Genomic DNA, 26,733 nt, shown 5'->3' on the forward strand with positions numbered 1-26,733 from the left:
TCAGAAACATACAGGTGGGACCAGCGTAGTCCTGATTCACAAACAAATGACTCGTGTGAAATTATTCTTTTCAGTGAATCAGCAACATACACTTGGACCAGTGTAGTCCTGATTCACCAACAAATGACTCTTATGAAAGAGTTCTTTGTAGTGAATCAGAAACATACAGTTGGGAACAGTGTAATCCTGATTCATCAACAAATGACTCTTTTAAAACAGTTATTTTTAGTGAATCAGAAACCTACAGTGTGAACAGTGTAGTCCTGATTCATTAACAAATGACTCTTATGAAACAATGCTTTTTAGTGAACCAGAAACAAACAGTGGGGTTAGTGTAGTCCTGATTCACAATCTAATTACTCTTTTAAAATGGTTCTTTTTAGTGAATCAGAAACATACAGTTGGGACCAGTGTATTCTTAATTCACTAACAAATGATTCTTATGAAACAGTTCTTTTATCTGAATCAGAAACAAACAGTGGGTTTAGTGTAGTCCTTATTCACAAACAAATGACTTGTGTGAAATTATTCTTTTCAGTGAATCAGCAACATACACTTGGACCAGTGTAGTCCTGATTCACCAACAAATGACTCTTATGAAAGAGTTCTTTGTAGTGAATCAGAAACATACAGCTGGAAACAGTGTAATCCTGATTCACCAACAAATGACTCTTTTAAAATAGTTATTTTTAGTGAATCAGAAACCTACAATGTGAACAGTGTAGTCCGGATTCATTAACAAATGACTCTTATGAAACAGTTCTTTTTAGTAAAGAGAAAGATAAAGTGAGATCAGTTCAGAAAAAGATTTTGCCAAAAATAAATAAATAAATAAATAAAATAAACTGCGAAATAAATATTTGCATTTTTTGGAGCAATGTATGCCAATAAATTAATCACAAATAAATAAATAAAAATAAAAGTAAATAAATAACTTTAAAAGGAATGAAAGTAGTGAGGATATACTGAGTGACAGCTTAATATAGACTAAATTCACAGCCCTGTTATTTGAAACAGCACTGCAAAAACTGACCTTTTTCAAAGGTTTTGATTCATAAAGTGATCTGGCAGACCCACACAACAACATTGTAGACCTATGTATGCTTCATCTGAAGATGGTCTAAAGAAAATCGAACTCGAGTTAAATGCAGGCACTTTTATAGACTGACATGCTGAGACTTTTAAACACGCATTGCTGTTGCAGTGTTGACACCCTTGACTTTGACTGCATCGTACTAATGAACTCCACAAACTCTCGGGCAGCGGCGTTATCATTAAGATTCACACAGTTTCAGCTCTGTGTATTTGTAGCATGGTGTGTTAGTGTGAAGCGTGAGGTTTCTGGGATCTCAGCCACTTCACAGCAGACGTCAGACGAATGTCTCCAGAGAGAGTAGGAGTTCAGAACCCATGGAGCATCAGCTACCATCAATTAACTGCATCACTGTTTAATCTTAAAGAAAGATATGTGAAAGTTTAGAGTCTCTTTGATATTCTGGACTCCAGATATAGCCCAGAGCCCTCTTTCAACGTAAGTCTATGGGTTTTTCATGTTTTATCATCCATATAAGACATTAGGGCTCAGAAAATATATCAGTTTCGCAATTCACAGTTCTTTTTAGCGAATCAGAAACACGCAGTAGGACCAGTGTAGTCCTGATTCACTATTAATGACTCTTATAAAACAGTTCTTTTTAGTGAATCAAAAACAAACATTCAGACCAGTGTAGTCCTGATTCACTGCTGTTAATTAATGATTAGTAATTAGAGATTAAATTAACGGCTCTTGTGAAACAGTTCTTTTTAGTGAATCAGAAACACACAGTTGAACCAGTGTTTTCCTGATTTACAAACAAATGACTCTTGTGAAACAATTCTTTTTAGTAAATCAGAAACAAACAAGGGTACTTATGTAATCCTGATTCAATTTAAAAAAAAGACTCTTATGAAACTGATATTTTTAGTGAATCAGAAACATACAGCTGGGACCAGTGTAGTCCTAATTCACAAACAAATGACTCTTGAAACGGTTCTTTTTAGTAAATCAGAAACAAACAACGGTAGTTGTGCAATCCTGATTCACTAAAAAAAGACTCTTATGAAACTGATATTTTTAGTGAATCAGAAACATACAGCTGGGATCAGTGTAGTCCTGATTCACAAACAAATGACCCTTGAAATGGTTCTTTTTAGTGAATCAAAAACAAACAAGGGTACTTGTGTAATCTTGGTTCACAAAAAAAAAAAAAAAAAAAAAAAGACTCTTATGAAACTGATATTTTTAGTGAATCAGAAACATACAGTGGGGACCAGTGCAGTCCTGATTCACAAACAACAAATGACTCTTGAAACAGTTCTTTTTAGTGAATCAAAAACAAACAAGGGTACTTGTGTAATCCTGATTTACTAAAAAAAAAGATTCTTATGAAACAGATATTTTTAGTGAATCAGAAACATACAGTTGGGATCAGTGTAGTCTTGATTCACAAACAAATGACTCTTGAAATGGTTCTTTTTAGTGAATCACAAACAAACAAGGGTACTTGTGTAATCCTGATTCACTAAAAAAAGACTCTTATTAAACTGATATTTTTATTGAATCAGAAACACACAGTTAGGATCAGTGTAGTCTTGATTCACAAACAAATGACTCTTGACGGTTCTTTTCGGTGAATCGTAAACATACAACTGTAAAATAACCAAAAATAACCAAAACATACAGTCCATACATTAATGACAATGAATCAATCAGATGAAATTACCTAACAGCTTATGAATCAGATTCAAATTAAATCTGAAAATCTGTATTGATACCCATCCCTACAAGTCATAAACTGAAGGTGCAGGATTTCCAGAAGCAAATGACACAGCGCTTTTGTGAAAATGCCAGACAACTCACTGAAAAACCCTTGGATACGCCAGGCTCTCTATCTCTCTGTTGTTAAAGGGCAGAAACGGATCCACCATATCAAAGGGTGAGTCACATCCAGTGGAATCCATCTTTATATCCTCCCTCCGGTCTTTGCCTTTCCACAGGCATTACGGCCACCTGGTCTTCCCACACACCATTTGTCCTCCAATCACATCATTATCCAATCACATAAGCAGTGCTAATCTAATGGAAGGGCCATCAGAGACTTCATGATTTAGATCTCATGTTCGTCAGTCATTTGATGAAAGTGTATACGTTACCCTCAAAAGTACTTTGAGAGATGATCCAGCTTCTAAGAAGATGAGGACACAGAGAAAATTGTTGCAAAAGCTCTTCTCTGTGAGAGAAAGGTTGCCAGGTATTCCCAGAAATAGAAAGTTGCCCCCTTTATGTATTCAAACAACATGTATAATTTATCCATTTTACCACAAAGTAGTATTAGTATATTATTTAGTTATTTATATATTTAATGGAAGTTAAAAGGAATTTTGTGCAGTAACAATGTATAGTATAACAATGGGTATACATTTTTTGACAGATTAAGATTACATTTAATGTTTTTTAATTTATTTATTTATTTTTTCTTTCTAAAATTATGAATTAGAAACAAATGACTACTTATAAACAAATGATTCTTAACTGCTTTTTAAAATCAAGAACCTACAGTACTACCAGAATAGTCTGATTCACAAACAGGTGACTCTTGTGAGCCGGTTCTTTTTAGAACAGTCTGAGCAGTGGAACAAATGTAGTATTGATTCACTAACTAATGACTCTTATGGATCACTTTTTTTGTGAATCAAAAACAAATGACTTTTATGAGGATGTTCTTTGCATGAATCAAAAACATACATCACAACCAGAGTAGACTGATTCAGACTAAGTAGTCTGATTTAACAACAAATGATTCTTATGAACCTGTTCTTTTAGTAAATCAAAAACAATCAGGATAACCAGAGTAGTCTTGATTCACTAACTCTTATGAAACACCATTTAGTGAATCAGAAACAAATGACTCTTGAGCATGTTCTTTTTATGAATCAAAAACTTATGTCACAGCCAGAGTAGACTGATTCACAAACATGTGACTCTTATGAGCCTGCACTTTTTGTGAATCAAAAACATACAGCACCCACCAGTGCAGTCTGATTCACTAAATCAGAAACATACAGTGGAACAAATGTAGTCTCCATTCACTGAATAAATGACACCCTTATGAGCTTGTTCTTTTCATGAATCAAAAACATATAGCACGACCAGTGTAGACTGATTCACATACAAATTACTCTTATGAACCTATTTTTTTAGTAAATCAAAAAACATTCAGAGACAACCACAGTACTCCGATTCACTAACAAATGACTCGTATGAGTCTGTTGTTTTTAGTAAGTCAGAAACATACAGTGGAACAAGTGTCTTGATTCACTAACTAAATGACTTTTATGAAAGACTTTTTAGTGAATCAGAAGTAAATGACTTTTAAATTACTGATTCACAAACGACTCAAATAAACCTGTTCTTTTAGTAAATCCAAAACATTCAAGATGACAGTGAAACAAGTGTAGTCTTGATTCACTAACTAATGATTCTTATGAAACACTTTTGTAGTGACTCAGAAACAAATGACTCGAGTCTGTTCTTTTCATGAATCACAATCGCAACTAGAGATTGATTTACAAGCAATCGACTCTTATGAGCCTGCTCTTTTTGTGAATCAAAAACATACACCATGATCAGTGTAGACTGATTCACAAACAATTCAAATAAACCTGTTCTTTTAGTAAATCAAAGACATTCAAAATGGCCAGAGTAGACTGATTCACAAACACTTGACTCTTATGAGTCTGCATTTTGTGTGAATCAAAAACATTAAAGACAACCAGTAGTGAATCAGTCTGATTCACTAATAAAAGACTCTTGATGACTCTTATGAAATACTTTTTAAAGAATCAGAAACAGATGACTCTTTTGAGCCTGTTCTTTTCGTGATTCACAAACACTTGACTCTCTTATAAGAGTTTTTTCTTGAATCAAAAACATACAGCACTACCAGAATAGTCTGCTTCACTAACAAATTACTTTTATGGACCTGTTCTTGTAGTAAATCAAAAACATTCAAGACCATGACCAGACCAGTCTGATTCACTATTAAATGACTCCTATGAGTCAGTTCTTTTTAGTAAGTCAGAAACATACTGTGGAACAAGTGTAGTTTTGATTCACTAACTAAATGACTCTTATGAACACTTTTTAGTAATTCATAAACAAATGACTCTTATGAGCCTTTTCTTTTCAAAAACACATCACAACCAGAGACTGATTCATAAATAACCAATACTTATGAGACTGCTCTTTTTGTGAATCAAAAACATACACCATGAACAGTGTAGACTGATTCAGAAACAAATGACTCATATAAACCTGTCCTTTGAAATAAATCAGAAACATACAGCACAACAAGTGTAGCATGAGTCTCAAATGACTCCTATGCCATACTGAGACATTCATTGAGACATTATAAAGAGTTCAAAGCTGAGTCTTAGAAAACAAATGCAAGTTTCTCCATGTTGTAATCACAGAAGTTGTGGTATGAACATAGATAAAGTAAACAGTTTTTCTCAGCAAAGAAAGATGTTTCAGTAAACACGTCTTGAGTCACAGGCTGGAGTTCTTCAGAATAAAAGCAGGTACTCAGCTCAGCTCAATATAACCAGGCGAGTGCACTCTGAATGGATGCCAGCGGAGAAGCCTGTCTTTTCTTGTGTCGGCTAGATGTGCCCTTAGATAAGATACCTTATCTAATCAATGCATTGTAAGGGTGGAAAAGACTCATGCCTGCTTTTACAGGACGAACTATCCTGCTTAAAAAGCAAAGTGCTTAACCGCCGATCAATACCCATCATTCCCCTTCTCTTTCTCTATTCCTCAAACTCAATAACGGCATTGATTTATGATCATGGTAATCGTGATAAATGGCGTTACAAAAAGTCTTAACAATGCCTACATATTTTACTTTTTTCACTGCCGTTTTTTTAGCCGATCTCTGTTTTAGCACAGAATTTTGTTATTAAAATAATAGCTCTGTTACAAAAACTACTGAGCTTTTATGTCTAGACAAGACATGGAGGTTTGTCTAAAGAGTATAATTATTATTCTATGATTCTAAGATACCTTCCTTCTGGCTACATTTCAAGGCAGTGTTGCATGAGTCATTTGCAGTAAATGCAGTCCCAGAATGCACTGCGCTGAGCTCGGCAGAAAGTCGGTAGAAAGTTGAAAATGAATACATTTCTTTCTAGTGTCGTAGAATAAAAATGACTTATTTTACCCAGTATTTGTGTAATATGTATTTTTTTACGGTATCAAGTCGTTAAAAATGCTAAAAACAAGCATCTGTCTGGAGGCTGGATGAGTTTACAATGCAGTTTGTGAGCTAAACATCTGGTTGATAGTTTAGCAACATGCTAATGTCAAACTTAAAGGGAATTAATTGTGGAAAAAAACAGCATATGCTGGTTAGGTATGTTTTGATGCTGATTTAAGCTGGTCCTTAGTTGGTTTATGCTGGTGGTTTAAGCTGGTCCTTAGCTGGTTTATGCTGGTCCTTGACCAGCATAAACCAGCAAAGGACCAGCTTAAACCAGCATCAAAACATACCTACCAGCATATGCTGTTTTTTTTTCACCAGGGAAAACCAACCAACCAACCAGCCTGGAAGTGGCCAAAACCCCTCTAAAACCAGCCTGCAGTCCAGCTAAGACCAGCCTGGATGACCAGCCTAGGCTGGCTGGTTGGTTTTAGCTGTTTTTTTTTTCTTTCAGCAGGGTTTGTAAACAAAACATTTGGTTGTTAGCTTAGCAACTGTCTAAAGCCAAATCCAACGTGTATTAACAGGACAAGGTTACCATGCGCTGTTCAATCAAAACACTATTGTCAATGTGAGTATGTTAGCTTAGCAACATGCTAATGTCAAACTCAATTGTGGGATGAGTTTCCAATGCACTTTGTAAGCTAAACCGTAGAACAGGGGTTATTGTTTAGGTAAGGTTAACCGTATGTAAGGTTACAATTTGGCTGTTAGCTTAGCAACATGCTAATGGCAAACTCATACAGAATCAATTGTGGGATGAGTTTACAGTGTACTCTGTAAACTAAACATCTGGATGTTAGCTTAGCAACAGGCTAAAGCCAAACTTAAAGGAAATCAATTGTGGGACAGGTTACTTTGCACTTCGTAATCTAAACATCTGGATGTTAGCTTAGCAACAGGCTAAAGCCAAATCCAACAGGAGTTCAGTATAGGACAATGTTATATGCACTTCTCAAGCAAAACACTACATGTGAGTATCTGGTTGTTAGCTTGGCAACATGCTAATGTCAAACTCAACTAGAATCAATTGTGGGGCAAAGTTACTGTGCAGTTTGCGAGCAAAACACTTTTGTGTATGTGTTCACTCACTCTTTTGTTGTTCCAGTCCCATATGCCCTTCTTTCTTTTTCAGACATAAAAAATAAATTTTAAAAAATGCTTTGACGGGGAAAACCCTGGTGAAAAAACCAGCATATGCTGGTAGGTATGTCTTGATGCTGGGATGCTGGTTAGGTATGTTTTGATGCTGGTTTAAGCTGGTCCTTTGCTGGTTTATGCTGGTCATGTTGCTGGTGAAGGACCCGCTTAAACCAGCATCAAAAAATACCTAACCAGCATCCCAGCATTAAAACATACCTAACCAGCATCCCAGCATTAAAACATACCCACCAGCATATGCTGTTTTTTTCACCAGGGAAATGTATTTATTAATGTATAATTTAACAAAAATCATTATCTTGGCCATTGGATTCTGTTAATTAGCACAGCAGTTCACTCCAGCTCACCCAGGAAACTATACACCCTGGTGAAAAAACCAGCATATGCTGGTAGGTATGTTTTGATGCTGGTTTATGCTGATCCTTGACCAGCAACATGACCAGCATAAACCAGCGTCAAAACATACCTACCAACATATGCTGTTTTTTTCACCAGGGCAAGCTGCAAGAAATCAAGATTAATTAAACACAACATGAAATACAATGCCTAGAAATCACAAATCACAAAATCTGTGTACTTTCTACACTGTGTTGAATATCTCTAGACTGGAACTCTGGTTGTCAGTTGACAAATGAATGTAGAAACTTGTTGCGATAAGCATAACAGATATATTTACCTCAGAGAAGAAAAGAATTTTGTTGTGTTTTTATTAATCTTTATTTTTTAAAAATGGTGCACTCATGTTTTTTTCTGGGCGAGTCGGAGTAAAGCAGGGTTCCTTAAATCTTGCCCTGGAGGGCCAATGCTTTACAGAGTTTAGCTCCAACCCTGATCAAACTCACCTACGTGTGATTGTCTAATGGTCCTGAAGACACTGATTAGCATGCTCAGGTGTTTGATTAGGGTTAGAGCTAAACTCTGCAGGATAGTGGATAGTGGCCAGATTTGAGGATCCCTGGAGCAAAGAGTCTCATGAATGCATACAGAAAGTTGTATACAGAAGACCAATTAAATTTGGGTGTGTTTGTTACCATATATCCCCAGAACACTTACAATATATAGCACGTGTCACATGGGACCATTCTGTGATATTTTTTCATCTTTTTATGAAATTTTGATGCTGGTCTCTATCCACTTTCATTATAGGGAAGAGCACAAGGACATTTCTTTCAAATCCGGCCTGAAACAGAAAGTAGGCATTTGTGGCATTGGAACAACACCAGTGTGAGTAAATGATGACTTAAAGGTGAAGTTCACTTCCAGAACAAAAAGTGATAGATGTACTCGCCCCCTTGTCATCCAAGATGTTCATATCTTTCTTTCTTCAGCCGTAAAGAAATTGTTTTTTGAGAGAAACATTTCAGGATTTTTCTTCATATAGTGGACTTCTATGGTCCCCTGAGTTTGAACTTCCAAAATGCAGTTTAAATGCAGCTTCAAACGATCCCAAATGCGGTTGTAAAAGATCCCAGCCGAGGAAGAAGGGTCTTATTTATCGAAACTATTGGTTATTTTCATAAAAATAATACAATTTATATACTTCTTAATGTAAAATGCTCGTCTTGTCTTACTCTGCCTGAACTGTTTTTTTCCGGTTCATGACAGTTAGGGTATGTCGAAAAATTTGTTTGTTAATGGTGTTTAATCTTCTTTGCATGTTCACTTTGCAACAACCGGGTTGGTACTTCTGCAGTGATGTAGGATGATTTGTATTATTTTTATGAAAATAACCGATCAGTTCACTAGACAAGACCCTTTTTCCTTGGCTGGGATCGTTTACAACCGCATTTGGGATCGTTTGAAGCCGCATTTAAACTGCCTTTTGGAAGTTCAAAATCGGGGCACCATATCAGTCCATTATATGGAGAAAAATCCTGAAATGTTTCCCTCAAAAAAAATATTTTTTTTTAATGGCTGAAGAAAGAAAGATATGAACATCTTGGATGACAAGGGGGTAAGTACATTATCTGTAAATTTTTATTCTGGAAGTAGACTTCTCCTTTAATTTTTATTTCTGGGTGAACTATCCCTTTAAAATATTTATTTATAATTTATAAATTATTATTTATTTATTTTTTATTTAGGATTGGTGTTTTATATCAATGGATGTTAAAGGGATAGTTCACCCAGAAAATGAAAATAACCCCATGATTTATTCACCTTCAAGTGGTCCTAGATTTTCCATAGGTCCATAGACTTTCTTCTTTCAGACGAATACAATCGGAGTTATATTACAATATATCCTGGTTCTTCCAAGCTTTATAATGGCAGTGAATGGGTGTTGAGATTTTGAAGCCTAAAAAAGTGCAACCCTCCATCATAAAAAGTGCTCCACACAGCTCGAGGGTGTTAATAAAGGCCTTCTCAAGTGAATCGATATGTTTGTGTAAGAAAAATATCCATATTTAAAACTTTATATACAGTAACCTCTAGCTTTCGCTAAGTGTATGTGTAGTCACGAGAGTGGCGCTCCAGCAGATGACATATGCTAGTCTCACGAGAACCAAATTTTGTTTACAGCAAAGAAAAACCAGACTCCTCTTGACTTAATCAAAATCTTCTGACATTTTTCTTTACAAATCCTCATTTTGTGCTTCTCATTCATGACCAATGTTTTATTTTGTCATCTGTGCTTCCACATTCGTCTTTTCACCGGAGCTTATGCTACGCCTACTTCTTATATTATCCGCTGGAACGCCACTCTTGTGAATGCACTCACGATATTTAATGGAAGCTAGAGAGTATGTTTTAGAAAGTGTTAAATATGAATATTTTTTCAAACACATCAATTCACTTCAGAAGGCCTTTGTAAAGCTTGGAAGAGCCAGGATTTCTTAATATATGCATTCGTCTGAAAGAAGAAAGTCATATACACTTAGGACAGCTTGAGGGTGAGTAATTCATGGGGTCATTTTCATTTCTGGGTGAACTATCCCTTTAATATGCACAACATCACTGAAGTAGTTTCCCAGGAAGTTCTGAATGAAGATGAAACTATAGAAACATCAGGGTGTGTTTCTTTAATATTGTCGCAAACCTTCTTGGATGGCAGTGACAATATGGACAAAACAACGCAGTATTATTATACCGGCTGATATTCATCATATAAACTGGGTTGTTCTTTGATATCTAATCTGAGGCTAATTATGGACCTCCTTGATTAAAACAAAGTAATTAAGGCATTATTAGCATCCACCAGTAATGGATAAGCCTTGTAATTCACGGCACACATCACAAGAGATCAACAAAGAATCCCCAGTCTTATGACAAACATTAGCAGCGAGTTTATTATAATAAAAGCTTTCATGTTGGCAAATTTGCTTTTAATCATCTGAAAATGGGTTTAGTGCTTTGGTCTGTTCTTGCCCCCTCTGTAGACTTTCCTAAACATCTCTATTCAGTGATCTTCCTTAGAAAAAAACATCAGATGGTGCAGAAGGAGGGTTAAATGCTGTGTTTCTATTCAGGTCTGGGATCATAGCGTCATTCCCGAGGGGGCACTTCCTCCATCCAGCCCCACGTCAAGGGCAGTAATAGGTGAAACACTTACACGCGGTACACTGGATGAATAATGCAGAAAAATCAAATGCTCTTTAGTGCCTCACAGCCAACAGTCAAGAGCAGGTGAGGTGTGCCAGAGAAAATGGCATTCAATTTTTGTTCTGTGTTTTTAATGTGGTAAACGTGTTACGTCGCTTAATAAATGTGGGATGAAATGAATTATTCAAGATTTACATGTGCTCATTTCTATCTGATTAATTAATTTCTTCTATACATGTATGTTTTTTATAATTCTGTGCCTCAATCTGGCATCCCAGATGTCTTTTATCTTGTACTTTTACAAATGGAAATGGAATACCTAAATATAAAGGCCTAAATCATCTAGGCAGAGCATTATCTCCTGGAGTACAAATCTAAAAAGGTGCCTCAGTTGTTACTATCTATACACTCAGGTTCAAGAAATGAGGTCGGATTAGTTTATGCATTATTAAATACACTCAAGATAAAGGCCAGGCTATGGATCACTTTACAGCCACACATATGGAAACAAACCCACTGCTAATTCCAGCAGATCCATTTGAAGTCATTATTAATGGAGCATTAGCGCAGAGTGCTGAATTAAAATGGTTTGCTGGCTGAAACAGGCTTTTTATGGAAAGACTAGAAATACGATATGCTAATCGACCGTTGTTACACCGTTGCTTATTTGAAGCGGAAAAGGTGTTTCTATCTTTGAAGCGACATTGCTCTTTCTTGGATGTGGTATTTAAATCACAGCAGTTGTACGGCTGTAAATGATGCGAGTGCTTTGAGCGGAGCGGAGAAAGGCGATCATTAAATGCGCGATCAGATAAAGGCCAGCAATTTCCTCCAATTACCAACCCAATCAACACCATCAGGGGTAAAATAACTGCATCAATAGACATGAGTGTGGGCGGTTTGTTTACAAAGGATGAATTGAGGCCCTTGATTGGACAATAAACCAGGAAGTGAAACGCACCAACATAGACAGCATGCACGTTTCTGTATTAATGACCTAAATTTCCACAAAACAACCAATTTTCACAATGCAATTTCCCACAATGCAATGAATTCCCGATAAAACTGTATGTACTTACTGCACAGACTTGGATGCCTGAGATCTGAACTTCGTAAACTCTCCTGGTGCCGTCCATTCAGATCCCAGCTGAAACACAGAAAAAACAGTATTTCTTGATCATTAATTTGGTTTGCAAAAATCTGTTAAATGCTTACTTAAAATAGTTCACCCAAAAATGAAAATGTGCTGATAATGTATTGACCTTCAGGCCATCCAAGATGTTAATGAGTTTGTTACTTTGGAGATTTGGAGAAACGTAGCATTACATCACTTGCTCACCAATGGATGCTTTACAGTGAATGGGTGCCGTCAGAATGACAGTCTGTACAATGGCACTGTAGCTAACCTCCCTGGACGTGGACGGAAGAGCAAAATTAATGAAAAATTACAATAAAGGATTGTTTGAATGGTGGATAAAGAACCCAGATTAACTTCCAAACAAATTCAAGCTGATTTGCAGACACAGAGTACAACACTGTCAAGTTGCACTATCCGTCGCCATCTGAATGAAAAAGGGACGCTATGGTAGGAGACTCAGGAGGACACCACTGCTGACACAAAGGCATAAAAAAGCAAGACTGGAGTTCGCCAAAACTTATGTGACAAAACCACAATCCTTCTGGGAGAATGTACTGTGGACAGATGAGACAAAAGTAGAGCTTTTTGGTAAAGGACATCATGGCACTGTTTACAGAAAAAGAAATTAGGCCTTCAAAGAAAAGAACACAGTCCCTACAGTCAAACATGGTGGAGGTTCAAAGATGTTTTGGGGTTGCTTTGCTGCTTCTGGCACTGGATGCCTTGAATGTGTGAATGGTATCGTGAAATCTGATGATTACCAAAGAATTTTGGGGCACAACATAGTGGCCAGTGTCAGAAAGCTGCGTCTGCACCAGAGGTCATGGGTCTTCCAGCAGGACAATGACCCGAAACACTTCAAAAAGCACTCAGAAATGGTTACAAACAAAGCACCGGAGAGTTTTGAAATGGCCAGCAATGAGTTCAGATCTGAATCCCATAGAACACCTGTGGAGAGATCTCAAAACAGCAGTTGGGAGAAGGCATCCTTCAAATCTGAATGACCTGGGGCAGTTTGCAAAAGAAGAGTGGTCCAAAATTCCAGTAGAGAGGTGTAAGAAACTCATTCATGGTTACAGGAAACGGCTGATTTCAGTTATTTTTTCCAAAGGGGGTGCTACCAATAATTTTGTCCAGTGCATTTTTTTGGGTTCTGTGTGGAATTGTATCAGATTTGACTTTTCTTCTCTGTTTTTTGTGTTAAAATAAAATAAATAAATAAATAAAACAAACCTGAATACGTGCATGTTTACCTGCATGTGTGATGATATCACATCATCACACGCCGCCAGACCTATAGCCTGGTATACGGGGTATATAAGGGGGAGGCATATATATATATATATATATATATATACATACATGCAAATATTATATAATATTAATATGTTATATATATGTATATGATAAATATGTTAGATTTATACAGTATGTGAAACATTTATATATAATATAAATTATATACAAGTGTTCACATACAAATACTTACAATACAAATATTTATTTTTAAAATCTATACATATGTGTGTATTTATATTTATATAATATAATAAATATACACAGTACACACACATACATTTTATTTTGAGTCGATTAATCGTGACTAATCGTTTTGCAGCTCCATTTCTGTGAAAAAGTTGCCTTGTCTGAATCAAGAGAGAAATCTGCACAGATCAAGCACTGTTTACAGTCCACAATAGTGAATTTTTCACTAGAGAAAGTGTTATTATGAATTATGGATTCATATTTTGGCCAGAAGTGATGGTTTAAAGTTAAAACGACTTAATTATGGATTTGTTTTTTTACAAACATGCAGCTTTTCACTCTCCAAGACATTAATTGATGGACTGGAGTAGTGTGGATTACTTATGAATTTTTGTGATGTTATTAAATCAGCTGTTTGGACTCTCTGACGGCACCCATTCACTGCAAATGATCCACTTCTGAGCAAGTGATGCAATGCTACATTTCTCCACATCTGATGAAGAAACAACCTTCCAATCCTTACTACCTTTCTGATCCCTAAAGGTGTTAGTTTCATTGCTGTCTATGCAGAGTCAGAAAGCTCTCTGATTTTATCAAAAATATCTTAATTTGTGTTCTGAAGATGAACAAAGGTCTTACAGGTTTGAAATGACATGAGGGTGAGTAATTGATGGCAGAATTTTCATTTTTGGCTGAACTGTCCATTTAAATTTTGGGGGAGTCACACCACACGACATTCACAGTCTGAATTATCCTTGCCTTGTCATGAAAGGCTCAAAGATCAAAGTCTTTCATCTAAAAAAATATCAAGGACAAAATGACTTCTCATGATGTGACCCCTTTAAAACATTCAGAACGGTTTCATTTTCTAATAACACTTCTTACAATCAAATCTTTTTTCTATACACAATCCAAAACATCCCTTCTTGACCCACAGGGCGAGCGCAGTGACTTCCCCACCAACCCTCGGTAACTAGCGCATGCTTTTGAAGCAGTGATCCAGAATGACATCTCCTGCGCTCCATCCCAGCATTCCTCACTTTAATTGTCATGTGTGGCATCTCTTTCGCTCTCAATGCTTCTCTTCACATCACACATCGATGTAATGAATCATAATGCCTCCTGGATCATTCACGATCACCGCTGCCCTCAAAGACGCCTTTCATTCATCACACACACACACTGACCATCAAAGTCCCGCAAAGCTCCAGATTCCCCACACTTGCCGCTCTTTTCACCAAAAGGAGCTTGTGTAGTGTCACACACACCTTGCGCGGCCGTCAGGATCAACACACATGTGTGACTCAGCCAATGCTAATCACCTCCGCTGCCAAACACAACTCGCCTCTCGCGGATTAGAGGACAAAGATGTGTGTGTGTTTGTGCATCTGCCTCCAGAGGCGAAAGCTACAGTATATTTCCACTTGAAGGTGACTACAGGAAAATCTGAGGGTAAACATTGGGTGGAAACTCCTTGCTAGCGCACTTGTTAGCATCAGTGTGCTAAGTTCAATAAAAATCAAAGCTTTCGTTGTTCTGCAAATGAAAAGATGCCAACATAAGAACATTAAAAATATGATAGACACACATGGTTATTCCACCCTAGTACCATTTCCCTCCAAAACAGTAGGAGGGATACCCATAGTGCTTTACAGCTAGAAGATTTCTATTTACACAGATGACTCATTTTTCTGCATGAGCTCCACAGAACATCCACCCGCTAAAGGGAAAAATGTGAATGGTGCTTATGGAAATTTTTTCGGCTACAGGGCGTTGTTGTGTCGTTTATAATCGGGTATTCTGGGTATTTTTATGTATTTGCTGGCTGGTCTGATTTACAAGAGCACACTCATACTCTCCAGATATGGATGGAGTCATTCTGTCTATGATTTTGTTTAGCTTCTTGTATTGTCACCAAGCGAAACTCTTAAAGGGGTCATCAGATGCTAAGTTCACTTTTACAAGTTGTTCGAACATTAATGTGTGTTGGCAGTGTATGTACAAATTTACCCTATAATGATAAAAATCCATGCAGTGGTCGTTAATTAATCTGTAAAAATAATATCCCTTTTTCAAATTGAGCCATTCTCAGATACCTGTCGTTGAGGCATCACACCGACAGAGGCCGCTCCCACAATAGTTGATTGACATGAGCGTTTTACCTCAGATCAGCTGTCAGAGTCTGTCCTCTTTGTTTCGATGCCAGAGCAGGGATGTAAGTTAGACAAGAACATCTCCGATTGAGCAGTTGAGGTGTTGTGTTACTGGATGTAATAATGAACATAGTGGTAGTCATTTATTCCTGACATCTGAGCCGCTGAAGATGCAGTGGATTACGTTTGTTTGTGAAGGGAATGCGCCTCCCGATCTACATATATCTTTCTATGTTTGTGCAAATCATTCATGATCCAGCTTCAGTTACAGAAGAAGTCAGTATAGGTGCTTTTTTATGAATCTTTGCGATCGCCTTTCCTAATAATGTGCTAGTTAGCAAGTTAAGTGGCTAAATGCGGCTAAATGTGGCAAAAGTAAACAGGCTCGTCTCTCCACAGAGAGAAGAGAGGGGCGGGGCAAGCAAAGCTTATTTGCATTTAAAGCAGCCTCAACCAGAATAAGATGATTTTTGCAGAGGTGCAAAGGTGTTGTTTTACACAATCATTGAGAATTTTTAACCAAAGTATATTATAGACTTTTTATCAAGACCCTGAAGAATCATATCAACTTGTGGAAAATGGTCATCCGATGACCCCATTAAAGGGATAGTTCACCCGAAAAACTAAATTCTGGAAAATTTGTTCTCTCTCAAGTCATTCTGAACCTGTATGACGATCTTTCTTCTGCAAAACACAAAAAAAGGATGTTTGGATTCCATTGACTTTCACTTTTCAGTTCTGTCATTAGTGCACATCCTCATGTAATTTCAAACCCGTAAAACCTTTGTTCATCTTCAGAACACAAATGAAATATTTCTGATGAAATCTGAGAGGTTTCTGACCCTCTATAGACAGCTACGCTACTACATAGTAGGGGCTGAACGACTTTAGATTTTTTGAAGTCGACTTTTATGTAATTAAAGGCAAAGTGATTATATTTTGTTTCCTTTTTTTTATTAAACTAATTTCGAAAAATGTTTGGAGCATTTTTTGTTCATTAATATAAGTTTTTGTTTTTTTAAAGTAATGACCAAGCTCCAGCGGCAGACAGTGAGCTGATCATAGCCTGTTTGATCAACAGGAACGCTTCACAAAAATTAACCGAAACTCAGCGAATACATGCCTTACAGACATGATACATATATCTATAGAAAACTTTAAATTAGTACTTAACGAAATAAAACAGTAAAACATAAAACAAAAAGCTGTCTGGGTTAATGCAATTTGTGATAGCATGGAAAAGGTGAAAGCGTGCAATGGCTATTGTACGTGCACTATTTTTTTGCTATTTTACTTTCACTTTCAAATGGACACGTTCAGCAAGGATGGGAGAGGTTGTAAAGGGGGGGCACAGTGACTCGGGGTGGCAAGGACCACAAATGCTCCCCCTTGACGCCGGCCATGGAACAATGTAGAAATGTAGAACAACGTTAACAATCTTTTGTGTAATTTCACTTTTTTTTATCAGTTTATTTTGCTAAACATGGCACAGTATGCTATAGAATTAATATAACATGAAATGAGTTATTTAATATGTATCCATATTAAAGCATGGGATGAAACACAGTGAGTGAGACTGGTAAGTAGTGAATTAGCTGGAGAAACTGCCATGACCGTAACCTGAGTCTGCTGGCGAATCGGTCTTGCAGTAGCCTACTTTGATAACATAGGCTAGCTACACTGCTTCAAGTCGGACACTGACTGATCTGAGCAGATACATGCACCAGGCCTGGGCGTGTCTAATGAGGAGATGGTGAATCGGGATTGGCAACTTCATCCTTGTGACACCGACTCAGAAAACACTAGTTTATTAATAAATAATTCAAATATCTCCTTACTATTTCCCCCTGATACATTAATGCCGATCCGAGACCAACATCAATATCACTTTAAGCTTTAATTAATATTGCGTAGGCGATGTATAATATTTATAAAACATTTATTATAACAATATTTTATACAGTATGTTTACGATATTCAATTATGGTGCATCAAGTGACATCAATCACAAAACGAGCAAGAACAAATGCTGCAGTTGTCGTTAACTTATCGTTTATTGTTTGTACAGATTTAGAGTTTTACACCGTGTCCTTATCAGGCACGAAATGCTTTAGCAACAAGTTATCAGTCTGTTCACAACAGATCATACAGCTACACAATGCAACAAAATCAATCATAAATCACAGCCAATCAGAAGAGCTCGTGGGCGGAGCTCTTTTTGTAAATGCACTGCTGTCTCACATTTAGAATGAGATAAAAATGTAACGATTTTATTCTAAATCCATACTCAGTGACTGATACAATCGCTGTCAAGTAATATACTTTGAACGTTTCTACAGTTTGAACGTTCTTGTGTCCGTTAAGTTATTTTCCAAACCTGAGGTAAATTATTCATTGGCCTATGTTTTTATTTAAAAAGATAAAGTGGTTAGGATACTGAAATTTCACTTGTTGTGTTTCATCATCATGGCTGATTCGAAAACTCATCTTCTGGCTAAGGCTATGTCTACATTAATCCGGAGACATTTAAAAATGCTGTTTTCCTTTTAAAATGCACTTTATCCACACTAGTGTTTTCCTAAAGTTTCTCGTCCACACTGAAACGTAAGAAAATGTTAAATTTGCCTTAGTCTTCATGCATTTCTTCTGGCAACATCATTGTATTCATAAAAATATCTCATCATTCACTTACGCATTCAGGTCGCACTCAATCACCATTATATGTTTGATCTAAATGCAACTGGCCTTATGTTTTGTCGCAGGACAGCAACTGTGAGTAAATTTTCTATCATGTTTGCAGGACTGCAATATAAAGAGTGTACAAAGTAGCTTATCTTTAGCAACAGTGTAAAAGTGAATAGCACATAACAGACACAACATTGGTATAAATATCTACTGGTACAATATGTGCCACATGACTAATCATGCGTCATAGTTTTCAAAAGCCGTTTTAAAGCGTTTTCAAATGTATTCATGTTGGACAGCATTTTCAAAAAACTTTGTTTTCCTTCACAAAAAGCCATTTCAGTGTGGACAGAAGGCCAAAACAGAGAGAAAAGATGTGTTTTAAATGAAAACATATTGATGTGGACAAGGCGTTAAGACGTTTGATAACTAGACGTGCTGTGACACGCAATCAGCGTATCTTTACTGTTCATTCCCATAATGTTAATCCATGTTTTCTGTGTTAAGAGGACAAACACTTGTTTGTACATTCAAATATTGAACATCAAGCGACAATCAATCACAAGACAAGCGAAAACCAGTGCTGCTGTTGTTGTTGACTTGCCATCAGTGTTGGGGTTAATGCATTACAAGTTAACGTAATCAGATTACTTTTTTCACTGGTTCTCGCCTGTCTTGTGATTGATTGTCGCTTGATGTTTGATATTTGAATGTACAAACAAGTTTTTGTCCTCTTAACACTGAAAACATGGATTAAAATGATGGGAATAAACAGTAAAGATACGTTGATTGCGTGTCATGGCACGTCTAGTAACTAGTAAAGTAACATGTTACATTTAAATTGACAACAAAATATCTGAGTTACTTTTTCAAGTTACTTTCCCATTTATTCATTGACATCTCTCCTGTCCCCATGTTGAGAGAAATTGTCAATGCAGAGGATGAGGCACTTCCTTTAGTCTGAGGCTTATTAATTTCAGTTTGGTGGGAAAGGGCCTCTACAGTTGCCAAAAATATAACCTTTGGGTTTTTTTGAGGGTTATTAAAAAACAAATAAGCAAGCCCAGCCGACTGTGACAAAAAGTAGCGCAGCAGTAACATAATGCATTACATAGTAACTAACACAATTAGACTTGCTATCAGTGTTGGGGGTAATGCATTACAAGTAATGTAATCAGATTACTTTTAAGTAACTAGTAAAGCAATGCACTACTTTTAAATGTACAGCTAAATATCTATTTTCCAATTAAGTAACGCAAGTTACTTTGCTTTCCCGTTTATTCATTGACACCTCTCCTGTCCCTGTTTTGACAGAATTTGGGAGTAAAGCACAGAAACAGAGGCAATTCCTTCAGCCTGATTACTAATTTCACTTTTGGTTTAAAAGGGCCTTTACAGCTGCCAAAAATATAACCTTTTGGTTTTTGGGTTTGTTAAAAAAACAAATAAGCAAGCCTAGACAGGTGACAAAGTAACTCAAACGTAGCGTAATGCATTACTTTCCACAAAAAGTAACAAAGTAACACAATTAGTTACTTTTTTATGGAGTAACACAATATTGTGACGCATTGCTTTTAAAAGTAACTTTCTCCAACATTGTTGCCATGGTGCTTTATATTTAATTATTTGTGGTGATGTAGAGTTTTACCATGTGTCCCAACCAGACACAATGCAATATGACTCAAGAAATGCAATTTGTCTGTTCCAAAAATAAACTAAAACAGTTTGGACATCACAGCTTTTTTTGAAAAATGTAACCCTTGCTAAGACATGTCCTATAAAGACAAACAATAAATATATCATTTTCATGTTAATGCATGTTTTCTATGTTAAGAGGACAAATACTTGGCACATCAAGCAACAGTCAATCATAAGACAGGCAAGAACCAATGCTGCTTTCATTGATTTGCCATCAGTCTTGGGGGTAATGCATTACAAGTAATGCAAGTAATGTAATCAGATTACTTTTTTTCAAGTAACTAGTACAATAATGCATTACTTTTACATTTACAGATAGGTATCTGAGTTACTTTTTCAGATAAGTAACGCAAGTTATTTCATTCATTGACAGATTTCGTGTTGTGTCTCTGTGTTGAGAGAAACTGGGAGTAAGTGCAGAGGAAAAGACAAGTCCTCTAGCCTGAGGCTTATTAATTTCAATTTTGGTGTGAAAGGGCCTTTACAGCTGCCAAAAAATAAAACCTTTTGGTTTTGGGGTTGTTAAAAAACAAATAAGCAGGCCCAGCCAAACTTAAAAGTAATGCAATTTACTTTTCATATAAAGTAACTAAGTAACACAATTAGTTACGTTTTTATGGAGTAGCACAATATTTTAATGCGTTACTTTTAAAAGTAACTTTCCCCAACACTGCTTTCCATGGTACATTATATTTAATTGCTTGTGAAGATGTAGAGTTTCACCATGTTTTGTCTGTTTGTCTGTTCCAAAAATACAGTCAACTGCTGCTTTTTGCATTTTTCCATTGTGACTAGCTCATAAAATCTTTCTCTGACTAAGATTAACACGACATGTCACAACACACCGTAAACATATGTTTTCCATGTTAATCCATGTTTTCTATGTTAAGAGGACAAATACTTGACACACGAAGCAGTAATCAATCACAAGAAGGTGAGAATCGTTGCTTCAGTGTTGGGGGTAATGCATTGCAAGTAACACAATTAATGTAATCAGATTACTTTTTCAAGTAACTAGTAAAGTAATGCATTACTTTTACATTTAAACCTAAATATCTGAGTTACTTCGTCAAAAAAGTAACGCAGTTACTTTGTTTTCCCATTCATGCATTGACAGTGTTGAGATAAATTGGGAGTAAGTGCAGAGGAACAGACACATCCTTCAGCCTGAGGCTTATACGTTTCACTTTTGGTGTGAAAGAGCCATCACAGTTGGCAAAACTATAGCTTCTGGGTGACAAAAAGTAATGCAAAAGTAATGTAATGCATTATTTTCCATAAGAATTAGTTACTTTTTATGGAGTATCACAATACTGTAATCCATTACTTTTAAAACTAACTTTCCCCAACGTTTCTTTCGATGGTGCATTATAATTAATTGCTTGTGAAGATGTAGAGTTTTACCATGTTTCCTAACCAGATCCAATGCAATGACTCTAGAAATGAAATTTGTATGTCTGTTCCAAAAATAGTCATCTGCTGCTTTTTGCATTTTTCTATTGTGATGAGTTCGAAGAATCTTTCCCTCACTAAGATGTGTCCTAACAAGACATGTCACAACACACAGTAGACATATCTTTTCCATGTTAATCCATATTTTCTATGTGAAGAGGAAAATACTTGGCACATCAAGCACCAATCAATCACAAGACAGACCAATGCTGTTGTCGTCATTGACTTGCCATCAGTATCGGGGGTAACACATTACAAGTAACGCAAGTAATGTAATCAGATTACTTTTTCAAGTAATTAGTGATGCTTTACTTTTAAATGTACTTCTTCAAATAAGTAACACAAGTTTCCTTTCATTCATTGACACATCTTGTGTCCCTGCATTGAGAAAAAAATCGGGAGTAAATGCAGAGGATGAGGCACGTCCTTCAGCCTGAGACTTATTAATTTCACTTTTGGTGCAAAAGGGTCTTTACACTTGCCAAAAATATAACCTTTTGGCTTTTGGGGTTGTTAAAAAACAAATAAGCAAGCTCAGCCCAGGTGACAAAAAGTAACTCAAAAGTAACATAATGCATTACTTTCCATTAAAAGTAACTAAGTAACATAATTAGTTATTTTTTATGGAGTATTTCAGTATTGTAATGCATTACTTTCATAAGTAACTTTCGCCAACACTGCTTTCCATGGTGCATTATATTCAATTACTTGTGAAGATGTAGAGTTTTTCCATGTTTCCCAACCAGACACAATGCAGTATGACTCTAGAAATGAAATTTGTCTGTCTGTTCCAAAAATAGTCATCTGCTGTTTTTTGCGTTTTTCTATTGTGATGTGTTTGAAGAATCTTTCCCTCACTAAGATGTGTCCTAACAAGACATGTCACAACACACAGTAAACATATCTTTTCCATGTTAATCCATGTTTTCTATGTTAAGAGAACAAATATTTGGCACATCAAGCACAAGACAGACCAATGCTGTTGTTGTCATTGACTTGCCATCAGTATCGCGGGCAACACATTACAAGTAACGCAAGTAATGTAATCAGATTACTTTTTCAAGTAACCAGCAACGCATTACTTTTAAATGTACTTCTTCAAATTGGTAATGCAAGTTACTTTGCTTTCCTTTCATTCATTGACAGATCTTTTGTCCCTGCATTGAGAGAAATTGGGAGTAGATGCAGAGGACGAGGCATGTCCTTCAGCCTGAGGCTCATTAATTTCGCTTTTGGTGCGAAAGGGCCTTTACAGTTACCAAAAATATAACCTTTTGGGTTTGTTAAAAAACAAATAAGCAAGCCGAGGCCAGGTGACAAAAAGTAACTCAAAAGTAACATAATGCATTACTTTCCATAAAAAGTAACTAAGTAACATAATTAGTTAGTTTTTATGGAGTGTTTCAATAATGCAATGCACTACTTTTAAAAGTAACTTTCCCCAGCACTGCTTGCCATGATGCATTCTATTCAATTATTTGTTAAGATGTAGTTTTACCATATTTCCCAACCAGACCCAATGCAATGACTCTAGAAATGAAATTTGTTTGTCTGTTCCAAAAATAGTCATCTGCTGCTTTTTGTGTTTTTCCATTGTGATGAGTTCAAAGAATCTTTCCCTCACTAAGATATGTCCTAACAAGACATGTCACAACACACAGTAGACATATCTTTTCCATGTTAATCCATGTTTTCTATGTTAAGAGGAAAATACTTGGCACATCAAGCACCAATCAATCACAAGACAGACCAATGCTGTTGTCGTCATTGACTTGCCATCAGTATCGGGGGCAACACATTACACGTAACGCAAGTAATGTAATCAGATTACTTTTGCATTACTTTTCAAATTACTTCTTCAAATAAGTAGCGCAAGTTACTTTGCTTTCCTTTCATTCCTTTTTTCATTCATTGACAGATTTTGTGTCCCTACATTGAGAGAAATTGGGAGTAAATACAGAGGACGAGGCACGTCCTTCAGCCTGAGACTTATTAATTCACTTTTGATTCAAAAGGGCCTTTACAGTTGCCAAATATATAGCCATTTGGTTTTTGGGGTTGTTAAAAAAACAAATAAGCAAGCCCAGCCCAGGTGACAAAAAGTAACTCAAAAGTAACGTAATGCATTACTTTCCATAAAAAGTAACTAATATAACTAGTTACTTTTTATGGAGTATTTCAATATTGTAATGCATTAATTAATTAGAAATTAAATTTGTCTGTTTGTCTTTTTTTCAAAAAATAGAGTCAACTGCTTTTTGCGTTTCGTGGCTAGTTCGAGAAACGTCCTAACACAGCATGTCGCGACATGCAATAAATGTATCATTTCCATGTTAAGTGGACAAAAACTTGTGGAAAACATACTATTTATTGTATAACACAAGGTGGATTTTAGCTAATTATTTAAATGTCAGTCTCTTTCTCACACAAAGCTTTCATTTACTTTCAGAAGACCTGGAAAATAGTAATAGTGGCACTTCTGCTGTGCTTTTTTTATAATTTCTGGAGATTGACAGCCCCTCTGCGTCTTTTTCATCGTAAGATATTTATCATCTTGGACAAGATACGTTTTTTGCACCATGAAAAAAAAGAAAGTCCTACGGGATTGGAACAACAGAAGTGTAAATGATGACAAAACTTCATTTTCGAGTGAACTATCCCTTGAACTACTCTGTAACACAATTTGTCCGGACAATGGAAGTGCAGTGGATAACCTGGCAGCTGTATATTTCATCTTTCAGAGGCGTCTGCTGGCGTTACCCCACCGCTCCTCTCTCCTTTATGCTATTCTGTCTATTTCTGAGCCATGTGAACTTTCCCCAAACACAGAATTACATTGAAGAAACTCATTTCGTCTATCTGCGACCCTGGAGTCTTGAATAAATGGAAAGGGGGCAAACAGAGAAAATATGGGAGCAATGGAGTCACACCGCTATTATACTGAAGCGAGATATTGCTCTTTCTTCCTCAATGTCTTTCTTCCCTCACAGCTCTTTTGTTCCCACTTCATTCTCTATTTGTCAAGTAGTCGCCTCAAAATTGAAATGAATCTCTGCTAAATGAACCTTCAGATGAATCTCGAAACATCTGAGTGTCTATATTTACGCCCGCGGATACAAAGCGTTTCTCTGTTTCTCCAGTTGGATGGATATCCCTGTCTACAGGTGACTGGAAAAGGTCTGTCGCTTCCGTAAGGAGTCGCTCGGAATTCCGGACAGACTGCGATTCTTTTCTTAGACAAAGAGACGCCTCAGAGCCTCGGCGTTTCAATCGATCACACATCTCAGGGTATCGAGTCCTTTGCTGGCGGGCGTGAGCGCCAAGTCCCGTCTGAGCCAGACGTAATCGATACGCCAGTAAACCGCACATTCCCTGTACACTCTCACAGGCTTCTGGCTGAGGCGCTAATTGTGTTTTACAAAGCCAATGCTCCCTCACATCGTACAAATCTACACTTCTAAGTACTGAGACCTCTGGGGAATAAATCTAAATGAAATCCACCATGCAGTAGCAGCAAGGTCCTCTGTTGGAGGAAATAGCCATGTGCCCACAGTGACTCTGGAAGCTGTTATTCAATGACTAATGAAAGGAGCGTTGACTGGTATTTATACTTTAAACTCTATAAAATTGAATACAGGTTCTTGGGCAAGTAATCTAGACTACATAATATACAATTTATAATTTAGGTAATTCACTTATGTAAGTTAAAAAGCTTTATTTAATTTAATATTATATTAATATTCAATTATTTTGTACATTATTATTATTGTAATTATTACTGTATAATATTTTTTATATAATACATATATTCATATTATAAAAACATAGTATTGTAATAATATATAATTACAGTGCATTTCAAAAATATTCATACCCCTTTATTTTTTCACATTTTATGTTGCAGCCTTATGTTAAAAAACTTTAAATTACTTTTTTCCCACATTAATCTACACTCCATACACCATAACGACAAAGAACAAAACAGATTTGTAATAACTTTGCAAATTTATTAAAAATAAAACACTGAAATACGTATACTGCATAAGTATTCATACCCTTAAAGGAGAAGTCCACTTCCAGAACAAAAACTGACAGATAATGTACTCACTCCCTTGTCATCCAAGATGTTCATGTCTTTCTTTCTTCAGTCGTAAAGAAATTATGTTTTTTGAGGAAAACATTTCAGCATTTTTCTCCATATAATGGACTGATATGGTACCCCGATTTTGAACTTCCAAAATGCAGTTTAAATGCAGCTTCAAATGATCCCAAATGTTATTTTCATTAAAAAAAATACAGTTTAATACATTTTAATCTCAAACACTCGTCTTGTCTTGCTCTCCCTGAACTCTGTATATGTTGAAAAATTCTCCCTCAACTTCAAAAATCATTTCAAAATCATCCTACATCCCTGCAGAAGTACCGACCCAGTCTTTGCAAAGTGAACATGCAAAGAAGATCAAACAGCCTTAACAAAAAAGGTAAAACATCGATATAGGACGATTTTGAAGTTGAGGGAGAAAATGAGATGGGAGTTTTTCGACATACCCTAACTGTCATGAACCGGAAAAAAAAGATCAAGCAGAGTAAGACAAGACGAGCATTTGACATTAAAAAGTACATAAATTGTAATAATTTTATGAAAATAACCAATCGTTCCGTTAGATAAGACCCTTCTTCCTCGGCTGGGATCGTTTACAACCGCATTTGGGATCGTTTGAAGCCGCATTTAAACTACATTTTGGAAGTTCAAACTCGGGGCACCATAGGAGTCCATTATATGGAGAAAAATCCTGAAATGTTTTCCTCAAAAAACGTAATTTCCTTACGACCGAAGAAAGAAAGACATGAACATCTTGGATGACAAGGGGGTGAGTACATTATCTGTACATTTTTGTTCAGGAAGTGGACTTCTCCTTTAACTCAGCACTTGGTTAAAGCACCTTTACAGCCTCAAGTCTTTTGGGTATGATGTGACAAGTTTTGCACATTTGTATTTGGCAATTATCTGACATTCTTCACCTCACCTTTTCACCTCTCAAGCTCTGTCAGCTTGAATGGGGGCAGACGCACATTTTCAGGTTTCTCCAGAAATGTTTGATTGGGCTCAAGCCCAAGAACA

General features: G+C 36.4%; 1 protein-coding gene across 1 annotated transcript in view; it reads right to left on the reverse strand.

Moving 5' to 3' along the window:
• The window catches only part of b4galnt4a (beta-1,4-N-acetyl-galactosaminyl transferase 4a), a 217,617-nt gene that overhangs the window by 49,243 nt on the left and 141,641 nt on the right, over window positions 1-26,733 (reverse strand). Inside the window, exon 7 of the mRNA XM_051100119.1 lies at window positions 12,080-12,147. Within this exon, the coding sequence (XP_050956076.1) occupies window positions 12,080-12,147 (68 nt within the window). The remainder of the gene's footprint in view (window positions 1-12,079; window positions 12,148-26,733) is intronic.

Source organism: Labeo rohita, chromosome 25, assembly GCF_022985175.1.
Source record: "Labeo rohita strain BAU-BD-2019 chromosome 25, IGBB_LRoh.1.0, whole genome shotgun sequence".
Lineage (NCBI taxonomy): Eukaryota > Metazoa > Chordata > Actinopteri > Cypriniformes > Cyprinidae > Labeo > Labeo rohita.